The sequence below is a fragment of the Podarcis liolepis genome (genome assembly GCF_965112155.1).
Source record: "Podarcis liolepis genome assembly, chromosome: 2".
Classification (NCBI taxonomy): domain Eukaryota; kingdom Metazoa; phylum Chordata; class Lepidosauria; order Squamata; family Lacertidae; genus Podarcis; species Podarcis liolepis.
The window spans coordinates 34479215-34495366 of NC_139555.1; the positions used below are offsets into that span (position 1 = coordinate 34479215).

The window sequence follows — 16152 nt, forward strand, 5'->3', positions numbered from 1 at the left end:
ATTCCTAAGCTATGTTGAAGTGAGAGCTCAATCCAGGATAGCTTCTAACGTTTTGACCACATTGCAGGATTTCATTATTACACAAAATTGCAATGTGTGGTAAAGTTCATCCCACTGAAATCAGAATTGGGACATCCAGCAGAGCATGGTGGAAACCCCTCATTATGAGGGAGATAAGCAGACACTGATAAAGTGTTTCTCTCTGCAAGGCTAAGAATGTAGATTAGATTTTATGGCACACCATCACAGGCCATATTGCACAACAATGATGTGTAAGAAACTCTTTGCTTCCCTTCAATTAGTGCAAACACTTTCTTTCATCTGTATCAGGTTGCAATAGTTCCCAAGCTCTTAATGGACAGCCAGCAAACAATGGGCTAATACCAAGATCAGTATCTGGGAGCTAGAGCACACAAGAAGAGCTATGCAGACATCAATGTAAGATGTAAAACTTCTTTGTTATGCCCAACTGCTACTCAACCTCTGAAATGTGTTCCATTTTCATGTTTTAAATATTATGGTCAAACTGTTCCATCTGTAATTACTAGCCATTTTATGTACAGCAGCCTTTGAATAAGAGATCTTGTTTAGCATCCCTTAACGTGTGTCAAAAGCCAAATGAAAGTGCTTTAGTTTCACAACTATCAACGCTGTATTCCCATCTCTTAAAGCAGATATACCTCCATAGTTACCGCAAAGCATGATGGCTACATGACACTTGATTACACTTCTAGTATAATGGCACTAATTAGCAGCAACCTAGCATGTTAACATTGCTACAGCAATGGTTGTTTGTATATGGAAACGTTCTATGAAACCACCCAATTTCTCTTCCACATTTTTGTGGATTTCAACTTGATATTCAAGTGATGAGTAGGCAGCATAGCAGACCCTGAAAACAAAGCTCTGACACTGCTTCAAAATTTCTATATATTTTATTTAAGCAACAATCCAGCTTTATCAAGATACAACACACATTTAGAAGGATGAAACTCTCACCTCATGGTCAAGCACCAACATGATCATGCATAGCACAGGAATTGTTTGAACTAGACTGCCTCTTAAAAGAGATTGTTCCTGTCTCCAATACTTACTTCTGCAAGATCCACTCCACCTTGACTTCAGGTGGGTCCCGATACTGGGGCAACAGAACAGCATCTCAAATTACTAGCCCTGTCATTTGGCACTGGTCCCAACTTGATATGCCTGAACCAAGATTCTTCTTGTTTGAAGGCAGCATGGTAATCGCTAGCACCAAGACTCTTACTGTTCAGAAATGCACAACAGGGCTTTAGACATTTACCAGTTACTGAATGATACCTTGGATAACCAGCTAGTATGTGTTGCAGGGATAGGTAGGAAAGAGAGTACATTTGTCAACCGTCTTCTGATCTGTGCAATCCTGGACTTTCAACCCTTCTTCTAAGCTAACTAAGGGGTTTCTACAAATTTCAGGACAAAATGCCATCTAACACACTCAGAACCAACCAGCCTAGGTTATGATACACTACTATATATATATATACCTTAGAAATTTTTCCATCAGCCATGGGCTGCATAGGAATGCCACTGCTCTACGTCTACCACTAGGAAAAGAAATCACACATTCCACTTCCAGTAGACCCAAGGGAGACAAGACAGAAGTTGAAAAAACCTTCCTTTAAAAAAGATGAAGTACATAAAGTGCTTCTTTAATGACAGTTTGAGAAGAAGTACAGTCAGGCTCAAGTTGTGCAGCTCACAAGCATGGAAGGAAAACAAAGATGACAGACATGAGTTCCAAGTAGTTAGGAGGAGGAGCAAAGGAGGAATCAGTTTAACCAAGGACTAGGCTGGACTTTCCGCCAGGTGGATTTCTCCTAGATGGTGCAGGCGCTGCAGCTACGGGGCTAGGAACTGGTGCAGCTGGCACAGGCTTCTCTTCACTCGGGCCAGAGGCAGCTTCTATTTCAACCTCTGTGTTTTCTAGAAAAGGAGGAATAGGGAAAAAAGAGGAATGCTTCAATCTCCAACGTATCAAAGTTATTGCTGGACAAACACTGGCTCTGTGGCAAATCTTAAACAACGGAAGTAGAAAAGACTGCCGCCCAACAGCTCTATCTAGCAGATACACTGCTCTGGGCTTGCATCTTTCGTGGGCTTCACTTGTACAGGACTGTCTCTGGAAAAGGTCCAGGGTTGCCTCTGGATGCTGCTGAACTACAGCTCCCATCATCCCTGATCACTGGCCATGCTGGCTGGGGCTGATGGGAGTAAGCAGAATTCTAGCAACATCTGGAGGGCCACAGGATCCCCATTCCTCAGCTGCATGTATAGCAAAGCACAAATTATTTGGAGTCGGACCCAAGCAAATTCCTTTTCTGTTTAAGTATTTCCAAGTATCGAGAGTAAATTAGATTTATTGAGGGGTCAACACCAGTCAGCCCCAATGTCCTATATCGTTTTTCTTGTGTTTTCTTTTTGTCTCCAACAATATAAAAACCCAATTTTTAAAGGAGGAAAAACAGAAGTTAACGCCAGCGAATTTAGCGAGGAAAGAGCATCAGTCAATCCATGTTATGCATATGCACTTTAGGGGAATATTCATTGTACAAGCAGCCTTATTATCACATCTAACCATTTGCTTAATTGCAGCACCTGCTTATGGTAAGCAGATCCAACAAAAGCAGAACACACTATATGCAGAAGAGTAAGGATTAATGTTGTGTTGTGAAATTGAATGCAGGCAGCATGTCGAACAGGATTTAATGTGCCATTTGGCCACAGAACTAAGTACATCATACATCCTAGCCAGATAGTTTAGAAACTCCTTGGTATGCAGCTTTTCCAAAGATGTTTCAACCAAAGCTTTCAAACAATCTGCCAAGCCTAGTTATTACAATCTAGACACCACACTAATGACTGGCTGCACGGATAGAATTCCTGCATATGCATGTAATTAAAACCATTATTGTTTAGTCTTTACTCAGGAACTCCTACCTGCCAACATACAAATAATTCACTGTCCTAATACCACCACATTTCCAGGAAGAAAAATCAGATAAATTAGATTTTCAAAATTAATGTAGAATAGGTTTCCGAACTATAGCTGCTTGCTATCTTCAAGCTCTTTCTATAATCTTTCTGCTGTAAATTCATCCAGCCACCTTTGCTGTTCATTTCCACAATGGCTATTAGTCTCAGACATTAAACTACCCAAGGCTCAGATCTGCTAGTTATCAGTGGCCTTACACCTGCCCTTCCTGTGGCATGTTACAATCCCATTCTTGGACTATAAGGTGTAGGTTTTAAATGGGAGTGCCAAATTGGGGTTTATTTCACTTTCAGGTTGCCAGGTTGTCTCTCTGACCTTGATTCTGAAATCTACTTCAACTGGCAGATTTCTGGATGATTAACCACAGGTTGAAAAAACCCCTCTATCCAGCTCTTATAAGAAACATTTTCACTGAACACTGATTGAGGTTAATTATGTTTGGAGTGCACTAGACAGCTAAGGCTATCTGCTGAAATTCTGAAGATCAGTCATCTTAGAAAGCTGTCCCATGCATATAAAAAGTCAGCTAAGAGAAGGCAAAGGTCTACAAGAATCCTGAAGAGAGATCAAGTGAGTAATGATAACTGGCTACCAGACAAAGAGGTGTGCTATTTCACAGCTGATAGAAGCTACTCATGTGCACAATACATTAAGCGTCATGAGTACCTGTTCTGCTTGACAGAAAACTGGACTAATTCTGTTCTATTCACTCCATTTCCCCAACAAAATGAGTGTGGTAATTCTGGATTGCTTTAATATACCTAGGAGCCTTCACATGGTAGCCGGGGCACTTTTTTGTGCCATTAGACTAACCACCACCAACAGGAACTCTACAGAATTAGGAGAAGGATCCCAATCCGTTAAGGCAGGTTTTCAAGTTGGAAGTCTCTTGCCTAAGTTGTTGAAAAACTTGTAAGTTACCCAAACCCACTAGTCACATCACACACTCACATGCAGCCTTCTCAAAGTACAGTTTATGTTGTAGGTTTCATGGAGTTATGGCTCTACAAATGACAGCTCTGGAAGCTTAGCTCAGAAAACACACACTTTATTCACCACACAACCTTGGGAGTAAAAGGAACACTCAACCTCAAAGGTGCTATGGAAGCCTCTCTCTAGCTTCACTCTTAATAGTTCCTAATGTTTGAAAACAAAAAAACCCACCACTCCCATTTCCATTCTGCTCCTTTCTGTGTAATTTGGCAGCAATTTTCCCTTAAACTTAGTTTCAGCATGTCTGCCACCATACACAACACATACACGAATTGGACATATTTACGCCATTCTATATTCACAAATCCCTACAGAACTCCAATGAATTATGCCTATTGAGGTATACATGCACATTCTATTAACTTATTGTATGTGGTGGCAGGTGCACCCCAGGTACACCTGAGAATTAAAATGTTTTGCATTTATTCATGTGTGAACTGCAACCAGGTAAAATCTTATGCAAGGCCACAGAGCTGACAGATAGGTCTTCATTATGAAGACACCTCTCCTCAAGTCATCTTGATCTCCATTTATCCTTTCAGACTCCAACATACATCAGTGTACACATCCACCCAAGCCGGAAATGAATTTTTTTTGCTTATTTAGAGGCAAGGAGGAGAAAGTACTTACCGGGAGCCTCACCTTCCTCGCCCTGCAATAAAATAAAAAAAGGCCAATGTTAATTCTACCTTTGCTGACATTAACCAACAAAGATCACATTTTTAGCTGAGCCAATATAAAGTAAGCACATTTGTCAATAGCAGAAACCTGATTTCTGAAACAATGAACGTAATTTGAGTTTTATGGGGAAAAACTCAATCCTGGTGGGCATACATTTTCCAATTTGTAAGACAGGTACCGTATATACTCGAGTATAAGCCAACCCGAATATAAGCCGAGGCACCTAATTTTACCACAAAAAAACTGGGAAAACTTATTGACTCAAGTATAAGCCAGTTCAATAGCGGCAAAGGCGGAGGAGGAGGAAGGAGCAGCCCGAAAGGACCCTCACTCGAGTATAAGCCGAGGGGGGCTTTTTCAGCATAAAAAAATGTGCTGAAAAAGTCAGCTTATACTTGAGTATATATGGTAATTTCCAATCTGAGTTGAGGCATGCTAACATACCTGGAGGAAACTGCTGATGCCCAGAAGAAAACAAGTGTCTGTGAGACTTGAATACCCATTCAAGAGAAGAAACTGACCATTGCATGGCTATATGTTTTACTGATTTTCCCTGCTGCATACTTCCAGTCAGCCTCTACAAAGGGCTGGTAATTCTGCAGCATCAAGAATGACTGGCTCATTCATCCAGTCATTTCCCATGTAGAATAACCTACCAGTGAAGGTACTCCCATAACAGGCCACCAAACATACCCAAGGGGGTAGTTTCCTGAAGGTCACTTTCTGACTTCAGCAACATGTGCACTAAAGGAAACTTACAGGCCCATAACAAAACATATACCAGCCTACCACTAGTTGAGAATCAGGATGAAAATATGCTAGGAGCACTACATCCCTAGTATAGGCTAACCTATGATTACTAATTTCTTCACAATCTGATAAATAGACTAAAATTTGGGGGTAGTTAAGCTGTGTTAAATTATCTTCAAAAAAACACTAGCATACATAGGATCCACCTTGTCTAAAATCAGAGGAAACTCTAGACATACATGTTGACTGAAGTCACAACTATCAGTTCACATGTTAACTAGTGTACAAGGTGTCCATCAATAGGAAGCAAACTCTCCTAATACTCACACCAGGTACTTTATGCTTGTGGCTGATCACTATGAGTACAGGATGCTGCTGATGTATATGGGCCACTGGCCTGATCCAGCAGCGCTATGAGTTTTAGTCTTATGTTAATCTGCTGCACTATTAATGTCTTTGGAGTTTTGCTTCAAATGGCAAGCGTAGAGGCAGTGTTTTCAGAGCAGCACTGTGCTTGAAATCTAATTATCAAGAACTAGGGATATCTTCATGTATACCTTCCTTTGAGGAGGAAGGTAACAAAATAAGAGCAAAGCCAGCCCTTTGAAGGTTGAGCAGCTCTGCCACCATTTTAATATTCTCAATTTACAGAAAGAGCAGCTCTTACCTTTGGATCCACGAAGTCACCAGAGATTGCATCAGAAGAATTTCTTCTTTGTGACCCAGGAGCTTCGGAATTTTCACTGACGTCGCTGGGCTTGGCTGCTGTGAATAAATTGTCACTGTAACATGTACTTAAAGCAGATACCCCAAATAATAAAATCATGTACAATATTTCTAAGCAACAACCAGAGACAATGAACTGGCCCAAAAATTCTTTGTTACCTGCTTAACACATACCTCATCTAGCACAGTCCCAACACCTCCCTATTCAAAATGTTTCTGAATCTTGAACATCTGCTATGAGTTTAAGCTTAGTACAAGTACTTTTGCACGTTCAACCAGTTGACCTAACAATGACCCTCTTGACCTGTTCTGTATCAAAATTTCATGCAGTTTTCTTCATTTATAGAGACACCCTCATAGGCACATTAGAAACAGATTGAATGCTACTATTTACTTTGCCACTACAGCACCATTAATGTTTTCCCAATGCCGGCAGAGTACATGCAGCTAGTTCTGTAAGTGAAATAGCCACTGGTGTGCTAGTACACCACGGCTTAGAACAGGGTCACAGGAGTTAGCATGTAAACAGGCTAGGACTTGCCCCAGTGCCGAGAGATTGTGAACAGGATAAACTGAAGCCAAAAATTGCTCAACGTTACTTCCACATGCTGCAGCTCCTCCTAACTGAGGAAGTAGTTCATGCTTCCACCCATCAGCGACTATTCAAGTACAGACAAGCCTACATTGCAAGTTATCCTCTCTCCAGTTATTTTTTAAATTGTTTTACAAAGACTATTTTACAGCTCCAAAACAAGGCCAGGAAGCACAGTCAGAAAACCCGAATCCAGATATTCAACCCCTTTAAAGAATGAGAAGTAGTTGTTTCACCTGTTGAGCTAGCCCAGGGGGATGAATTATCTTCTGGAGTCCCAAAGATATTGGATGCCATCTTGTGTCTTCTTGTGTTTTGGTGTTCTTTTGGCAGATCAAATCCCATGTTGAACGTGGAACCACCACCTGGTGGACGAAGAACTCTAGAAATAGAGACCCGAGAGTTATGTTTACAGCATTGTCATCTACAATGTAGCCTACCAGTGCAAAAAGAGGGCATTAAAGTAGCAGGTTAGCCCAACTATTTTCAGAGTAAACTGAAAGCTGTTGCTGAAACTTTCCAAAAGTGGGGCACTTAGTAGCTATGAGAAAGAAGCAAAGAAGGACAAGGTCAGACTGGAGGATAGTTCAAGAACCTGAAATTTAAGATCAGTAATTTCTAATCCCCATGCTGTCCTGATAACATGCCTTAGCTATAGTCTGGACCAACAAGCAACTCACTGTGCCATACTTCATACCTGACTTCAGCAGCATTAAACACTGCTAGCCTTGCAGTGTGCATTAGAGGGTGGAGTGTGCATTAGAGAGCATATCACTGTAGGTCCTTTGAACTAGATGTTAGATATAATATAGTGTACTTCAGGTGTTAAGGTTTGCACATTTTGTCACTGAATACTCTTATGGCACAGCTAACATCTCTAGGTCATGCTGCAAACAATTCACATGCCTGCCTATTACCCCGCAGAATAGGAATTCTACTAGGGTATCTTTTTTGGCTGTGTCATCCACCTGGATGTTGGAAAGCCAACACACCACCTGGCAAAGCATCATCAACACTGCCAGGGTCTGGGTCCCTTGTATGTTGGAGTTACCTAGTACACACCAATCACACACCCTTGACTAGTTACATCAGGAAAACGAAATCATAGACCTGTAAGTTAGAAGGGACTCGAGGGTCCTCCAGCCCCCTGCAATGCAGGAATCTCAATGACAGATGGCCATCCAACCTCTGTTCAAAAGTCTCCAAGGAAGGAGAGTCCACAACCTCCCATGGGAGTCTGTTCCACTCTCAAACAGCTCTTACTGCCAGAAAGTTCTTCCTGATGTTTAGTCGGAATCTCTTTTCTTGTAACTTGAATCCACTGTTTTGGGTCTAGACGCCAGAGCAGGAGTAAACAAGCTTGCTCCATCCTCCATATGACTGCGCAATTTCATGGGAGTTTAGCATACAAACCTTCTATAGAAGCCTATTTTAGATGCTTCTATAGACTAGAACAGTGTTTCCCAAACGTTTTTGGACAACGGCACACCTGTTTACTGAAAAAAAATCTCGCGGCACACCACCATTAAAGCCCCGCTCCGTGACGTCAGCGCGCAGCGTCACGCCGGGAGGGACGCACAAAAGTGAAAGTTTTTTCCCTCCCCCTTGCTGGGGAACCTCCAAGCTTTGGAGGTGGGAGGAGGCAGCAGAGCGAGGGACTGAGGGACGGCGGCAACTGAGGCGGCGGCGGCTGTTGTGGTGGTGGTGGCGGCGATAGCGGGCGGAGGAGGGGGCGGCGGCGGGGCTTGAGGAGCTGTCGCCGGGAGTTGCTGCTGCCCGGACATGCCGGCCTCCTCCTCCTCCGCTGTCTCGTGCTCCTCCCTTTTGCACGCGCTGCCCCGCCGCTCGGCACCACCACCGCGGAGCCGCCCCCGGCTCGACGCGGATCCTCGCCGCCGCCTCAGTTGCCGCCGTCCCTCAGTCCCTCGCTCAGAATTCAGCTTGAGGAAAACCCCAAGTCCCCACATTTCTAGTTTCCCGCGCCCTTTAAAGGGCGATACGAGCCCCACGGCAGGCAGGCAGAGCTGGGAAGGGGGTTTCCAGGGGACACGGCAGCTCCTCGAAAGGCTTCTCTCAGCTGCGCTCAATCCGCCTCGGAGAGGATTTCCCCTCCGGTCCCATGCGTTCGTTTGGGGCATCGCTCCGGCTGCTCCCTCTCCCGCCGCGCAGGAGCGATGCCTCTCTCTGGCTCTCCCTCCGCGCAGGCTGAGGGAGGGAGGGAGGGGCGCGTGTGACCCGTCTCTGCTGGGAGACCAAACCCAGCGAGGCGGAGGCGCCCAGGCAGCGCTGCCGGCTGCGAGGAGGAGCGCCAGGCAGCAGCAGGAGGCGCGGCCTCTCCTCGCCGCCGCCCCGCCTCTCGCCGCCCGACTCGCCCGCCTCCCTCCAGGCATCTCGCGGCACACGAGGCAACGTCTCACGGCACACTCGTGTGCCGCGGAACACCGGTTGGGAAACACTGGACTAGAACAAGAAAGTTGTACCTCCCAACAATTACCAGTCAATTTCATTAAGGCAACTTTTTGAATTAAATAACAAGTGACTGTGACAAAGTAAGGTTTTTTGACCCATACATGAGCTGTGCTATTATAAATCCAATCCAAGGCAATTTGGAAGTCGTCCACACATTATATCATATGAGTTGTTCCTAAATGAAATGAGCGATAAACCAAACTTTAAAAGTAAGACTTATCTTCCTTAACAACCGACAGGTGGGTGGAACCTGACTCTGAGTGCAAAAAGAGCACTTAACGCAAGCACTGGAAGGAATCCTACATATATTATTCTTTTTAAAAGTATGGTAGTTTCTGCAAGGGAATCCATGTATCATCACCATTTTTCTTGCAATATGTATTTCATATCTTCACACACAGGAAGCTGTCATAAGCTTACCTAAAGCTCTTATGTTCCCCAATGGGAGATACTCCACAAAGGGAGAGTACATATGGAACTCATTTTTATGTAGGAATGTTTCATGCTAAAGTGGAAAGGGCTCAGCAGTCAAACAGACAAAGCTAAAGAAGGAATGGAAGGGCTGCTTCGGTGGACTGATGCCTTTACCATCAGCTAGCTTCAGAGTGCACCTACAGATCCTTTATGCCACCCTTCCCTTAGAGGCAAGAGCCTGGAACTTGGAATAGAGCCAGTGTGGTGTAGTGGTTAGAGTGTTGAACTCTTAATGCCTGAGTTCATGCTTACCTCCAGCATGGCATAGTGGTTAGGGTGCTGGACGAGGACATGGGAGACCTGGGTTCAAATCCCCACTCAGCCTGAAGCTCACTGGGTGACCTTGGGCCAGTCTTTGCCTTTCAGGCTAACCTACCTCACAGGGTTGTTGAGGGGATTAAATGAGGAGGGGAGTAATATACACCACCAAATAATAATAATAAAAATAAAATAATTTTTTATTATTTATATCCCGCCCATCTGGCTGGGTTTCCCAGCTCCTTGGAGAAAAGGTGAGATACAAATGAAACAAACAAACTGTTGGTAACTAGAAAAAGCTACCACAAACACCTCCCCTATTCCAAATTACATCATTCAGTAGATTTAATTGTAGGCCATTTTGATAGTACTAACAACCACCAACCAGACACAGGGGAGGAAAAAACTTTCAGGCATTAACAAACTTACGTTTATCAAATGTGACTTCTGCCTTTTACAATAGTTACTGTCTTACAAAGAAACCAGTGTGTTTGTGAATATGTGCTCAGTCATTTATGGCACAAAAGAAGGGTGTGTGCAGAGAAACAAGTGTAATAAACCTTTCCAGTCTTGTTGCCTGGAGGCTATTCTTATTCACCAGAGGTGTCTGTACAAGTGCTTTTTTAAAAAAATAAAATACTGCTTCAGTTGGTTTCTACTGCAGATGTGTGCAATCTGTTCCACTAGAGCTGTACTTGGACTCCAAAACCATCATCCCCAGCCAGGAAGGTAAATAATGGCAGCTGTGGTTTGCAACATCTGGAGGACACAAGTTCTCCACTCCTGGTGTGGAGTGTGTATGCAATGAAATTAATAAGCTGGAAATAAATGATATACAAATATGGCGCACTACAGCTAATGGGGCCTCCCGCTGCCGCCGCCCAATTTCTGTTCTCATCCTAAAGCAAAGTTCTTAACCCAAGGTATTATTTCTGGGTTAGCCGAGTCTGTAACCTGAGGTACTACTGTACTGCAGAAAGGTGCCACTGGCTAAATTGCTCTACTACCAGAGTTCAAGTGCAATTTGTGCAAATCCCCAAAATGGGGTGTAGTCATGGGCAAGGTATGGACTCAACACACACCAGATCCAACACCCCACTCCAAGGACATGCCAAAAGCCTACTCTGGGAATGAGGATCCTCAGATCTGGAGCCTACAGTGGCCCTCCAAGCCCTTTTATCTGGCCCTTGGGCATCTTCCAAAAGTACAAGGCCTTGTACTGTGATAATGCCTCTTGCCTGCCACATCTGTTGCTGGCTCCATCTGCCAATGGCATAAGGTCCTGGGAGGTAGCCTAGATGGAAATGCAACCTTTGGAATGAAAAAGATCCCCCACCCATGGTCTATGCCATGACAGAACCTGGTGCAGTTAATTCTTCTCCCACTGACTCCCATGGGAGCTAACAAGGCAGAAAACAATTACTTCTCCTGCCAAGCTTTTTATACTACCTCTCGACACATAAACTAGGGGCACTCTGAGTGCCACATTAGAGTTTGGGGCCTTTGGATTTCCAACCACATGACTACTTGGCCTCTCTCTCAGTTTTGCAATGCAACTGATAATAATTCACCCCCCAACTTAGTTCCTTTGTTCACCAAAAAGGCATTTTTTCAAAAATCAGTTCTGAAGAACCAGTGTTATTCCTCCACTTCCAATGCCCCCACTTTGTAATCCCAAAAGCAAGCCATGCAGCACTGCAGAGTACTGACCAATACAAAAGATATTCAAAGTTGCAGCACCAGAACATGCTTAAGATCTAATCCATTTAAAGCAACAGTGTGCAATAAGCTCCATACACCTTCATGCCTTTCAAGATCAAGTCTTCCTCTACAGGCAGAAGTTGGACCAAGGATAGAGACAGCCTTTCAGAGGATTACAGAAGTTGCTGACTTGCTCCCGGCTTCTAAGCCTCGAGTTAACAGGTAGAGATGGTCATAGATGCTAGACAATAGAAGTGTGCTCAAGCCCCACCCAGCGCGAGGAATCACTTACAGAAACCACGCCAGATTAAGATATTCGCTGCCGAGATCTACAAGCCAGACAAAAAGGAAGCCAAGAAACGGTGCCAGGGGTGACGCAAAAGGGTTTTGGGAGCACCTAATCCTGTTGATCGGGGAGGGGTAGCAGCCTCCTTTGTTAGGCTGGGAAGCAGAAGCACACGGATCAATCTGCTGAGCGAGTCTGACACAGCCAAGCCTCAAGAGCGCGCCCCCGCCCCGCAGCTGTTTCTTTGGGGAGAAGAAGGGAAAGAGCTGTGGCAAGCGAAAGGCTCCGCGGCCCCCGAGCAGATTCCGGGCTGGGTGCGGCTCCCACCCTCGCAAGCCAAAGAATCTTATCCGTCGTGGCGGAAAGCAGACAGTACTGTACTAAACTAAACTAAAGCCTCGTGGCTAATCCTCTTTTTTGGGGGGGGGGGTAAGAGGCCTATTCTCAACATGCACAAAAACACCCCCCCATAAAACTATCCTCTTATAAAAGCTCCAGCCCCCCCCCCAAGCAATATGGTGCGTCATTTCTCCGTTTCCCAACAATCTGCAGTTCCAAAGCCGAGAAGCAGGGGCTTCTTCCCGACGATCGCAGCGTACAAAGGGGAAGGCAAGTACGACACAGGTCCGGAAAAGCGAGCGAGGCCTCGAAGGAGAGAGAAGGCGGGCCGCCGGCTCCCCATTTCCAGCAGCGGAGAGCGGGACGGCACCACGCCTGTCTTCTGGGCATCCTGGCAGACATAAAAGGCAAGGCGGCTCCTGCCTGCCCACCCGCCCTAGAGACGCATCCAGGCGGTGTGTGGGTGTGGACCGCCGGGAGGAAAGTCCCGGAGCCGCGGCATAACAATAGGCCACCCGCGGTCACTGTGCGCCTGAAGGAAAGCGCCCACACCCGTGTAGTGGCCTCGTGCAGACGACCCCTTCGCCTTCCAGGAATAGCCTCGGGCGGCCGCGAACTGGGATCCCCGTTTGCCAAGCGGAACTGGCTCCCAGGACCCTCCCAGGCCCACCGGAGGAGCCCCCTCACCAACACCCTGTTCTCTAACCCGCGTTGATAGGGGGCTTCACGTGTCCGGCAGCAACCACGTGTGAACGGAAGAACCGCCACCGCCGCCAACCCAAAAGACATGGGCTCTGGCCCGCTCCCCACACGGTCCAGGGAAAGGAAGGGGGGAAGCGAAGGATAGGAAGCGGCGACGTATATATAGATATGAAACCAAGGAAACGGTCCCCGGGAAACGGTGTAAACCGACCTGGAACTGCTTCGCCCGCTGGGGTCCATCCCCTTGTAGGTGGTCGTGGTGGTCATGGCGGGGAAGAAGCCGGGTGAGGAGCCGCCCGAGGAAGAGGTAAGCGGAAGGTCTTATTCCCGCAAGCCGACACTGTACTACTGCCGGCGTCAACTGCAGTAGCCGCTTGGCGCTGGCAGCTCCTTTTATACCCGTCATGGCTCGTGCCGTCGTATTGGACAGTTCAAACCCGTTCTCCCGGCCTCACTTGCCGGCCTCGTGCCACTCCAGAGATCGTCCCGCCTCCGGCTGCCGGAGACTGGTCCAGCCACAAGCACACCCCGCTGGACTGGACGAGAGGTACTTTTGCTCAGCGCTTATTGGTTGTTCCAGAGCGCTCTCCCCCTTTGTTTCCGATTTAACGGTGTGGCTGCCACTCAAATCAATTGGGTGCTGATTGGCTGGGCTACACATGAGGCAATAACAACTTCCTTAGCCTTTCTTTACGAGACAGCAGTTTGAGGGGATCCCTTCATAGGGAGTGGCATAGTAGGGATGCGTGAAGTGGTGTTTGGTCGCGCCCCGGAACCTGAAATAAACCCGGCACGTCCAGGGTTTGGCCCCCATAATGTATGAAAAGAAAGTGCCGCTCTGCCCTTTCAAACTACTGTACACAAAACCGCGCAACACAACAAAACACTGGCAACTCACTACTTCAGTACAATGCCCCGTAGTTTTGCTGCTTCCAGGATATGATTGAACTGGGTGATGCTAACATTCCTACCGCATGAGCGGCCAAAAAATAAAAATACTTGAATATAGAAGTATGCAGTACAATGGTATCACATTATTGCTTTGCGATGTATAATCACAATGTGTAAGAAGGTAGAAAGGAAAAAGCTGACATCTCTCTTGATGCAGGCAGCATGACTGGGCATGAAATAGGCAGGTTTCCGCATGAAGAAAAATTGGGGATTTTTCGGGGCAGGGGGGAGATAAAGCATAGTTGCTTGACTTTTCACTAAAATGTAGGTTCCGGCAGCTGCTTTGCAAAGCACTTGGTATTTAAACATGCCAGTATTTTTTTAATGCTTTGATGTTTTAGATGAGGACTCCTCTCCAAACGCACCTTCAGTTTTGCTCTAGGAAAAATAGGGTGGCAATTTACCATGCGATCATAGCGGCCAGCAGACTTTTTATTCTACAAAGCTATAAAAGTAGGCATGTACATACATGTTTGAGAGCATGAAGCAACAGTCAAGTAAAAAAAAAAACAAAGGCAAAAGGGCACTATAGTTCTATCTCAAGGTTTTGTTATTCTATGATATGACATAATCCTACTCAGTACAAAGGAAGTGCATCATTTACTTTTCAGGGAATGGGAACACTTTACAACGTGCTGGTCTCAAGTGTAGTAGTACTGACACAATGCTAGCAAAAGGTAATCAGTGTGAAATCACTTTAAGCAGGGCTATCAAGTACTACTAGCTTCTCACATTTATAGAGTACTGTCTCCTCAGTCCCGCTGTTGAAACAAGCATTTCTAATCATTTCTCCATATTGAGACATAGATCAGGGGGGAAAACCTATTTCCCTCTTTAAAGTCATTCAGTTAAAGGGGGGGGGGCACTGTAACGAGATGAGATCATGGCTGTCTCAGTAAAGGTAAATTAAGGGGGATGGAACTGAAACCACCCAGTCAAAACACTTAACTCTCCACACTCCCTGAAAGCTTGTTATTTCATGGAAGTTGTCTTCAGGTAATTACCCTCTTTGGCATCCTTTACTCCTGTGTCCTCATCTGTGAATGACTGCAGTCTCTTACTCTTGGGAGGGTGAAAAGAGCAACACATAAAGTATCTGCACTATCCCATCCTTTCATACCAGAATTTGCCGCTGGTCCTACTTGGCACCAGGCACCCATTTTGTATAGAGGCCACCCCGTAACACACCAATTAAGTAGATAGCTGCTTTCATAAATTACTGAATTTCTGGGGGCTCTCAGAAGTTTTTTTATCTGTACTACAGACTAAGACATGTTACTTCCCCTAATTATCTGTATAAACCATGATAGTATTTTTGTTAAGTGGGTGATGTAAACATGCATGAAGAAGCACTGGAATACCACATCCCTTTGAAAGCAACTCCATTTGGCTGAGAGGAAGCTATGCCCATGGGAGTCAATCTAGAAAATGATAATTGTAGGTGTTTGATTCCAGATGATCAAGTAGGAAAAATAGGTCATCATGAATCCAGCACTTTCCTCAAGTACGGTAAATGTCCCATTGCTGCTGACACAAATATATTTCTGTCTTTCTTAAACTCATCAGACCATGTATTTAAATCTTTGAAGCAGATGGGTTATTTTTTGAACATACCCCTCTTCACGTTTGCAGAACGGTAGATATGCATTTTATCAAATATGTATTAGCTAGCCCTGTAAATACAGTGCATGTACAGAGGCACTGGACAGTGTATATGCCATTTCAGAGCTACAATTGCCCCCTACCACCCTGTTTTTAGAAAATATGTCAAGGCACATCTTCCTAATTTGAACTTCTGTATCTTTTAGTAGTACTTGCAATGTTTTTATCATATTTTTATTTTTAATACACTGCCTTGGTAGTTTTCAGAAAGGCAGTACAAAAGTAAATAAGCATAACATTTCTAGAATACAGATGCTCTTGCTTAACTCCATTCCAACAAGACAGTAACAATTTCATTTGAGTAATAAATTTCTTGAGATTGCCTTGTTTTAAAATACTTATAAGTACATACTACCAGGTGAATCTATACAATTTCGGATGGAGACAAAATCTTAAATTTAAAAATACGTTAAAAAATATACCCCAGTATTCTTAGGACATTCTTAAAATTTGGATTTCATCAGCATGCGTAGAACGCAAATTATGACAATGGATGCTGAAGCCTCTCCTGTCTCTCCTTCCATCTCCTCTCAA

General features: G+C 44.9%; 1 protein-coding gene and 1 long non-coding RNA gene across 3 annotated transcripts; one reads left to right on the forward strand and one right to left on the reverse strand.

Moving 5' to 3' along the window:
* Positions 1-916: 916 nt before the first annotated feature.
* JPT1 (Jupiter microtubule associated homolog 1) lies at positions 917-13416 on the reverse strand. Of its 2 annotated transcripts, none has more exons than XM_083487293.1 (5): positions 13217-13416; positions 7013-7158; positions 6126-6223; positions 4658-4679; positions 917-1965 (listed from the first exon to the last, which is right to left on the reverse strand). In XM_083487293.1, the coding sequence occupies exons 1-5, from the start codon at positions 13270-13272 to the stop codon at positions 1817-1819; spliced, it is 471 nt and encodes a 156-aa protein (XP_083343419.1). In that variant the 5' UTR covers positions 13273-13416; the 3' UTR covers positions 917-1816. The 2 variants fall into 2 exon arrangements, with proteins under 2 accessions (XP_083343419.1, XP_083343420.1); XM_083487294.1 differs by having other exon boundaries at positions 6126-6220; positions 13217-13393.
* On the forward strand, positions 8095-10599 carry LOC310699455. The gene is made up of 2 exons (XR_014522089.1): positions 8095-8234; positions 9247-10599. It is a non-coding gene; the product is annotated as an uncharacterized lncRNA (long non-coding RNA).
* Positions 13417-16152: the final 2736 nt, after the last annotated feature.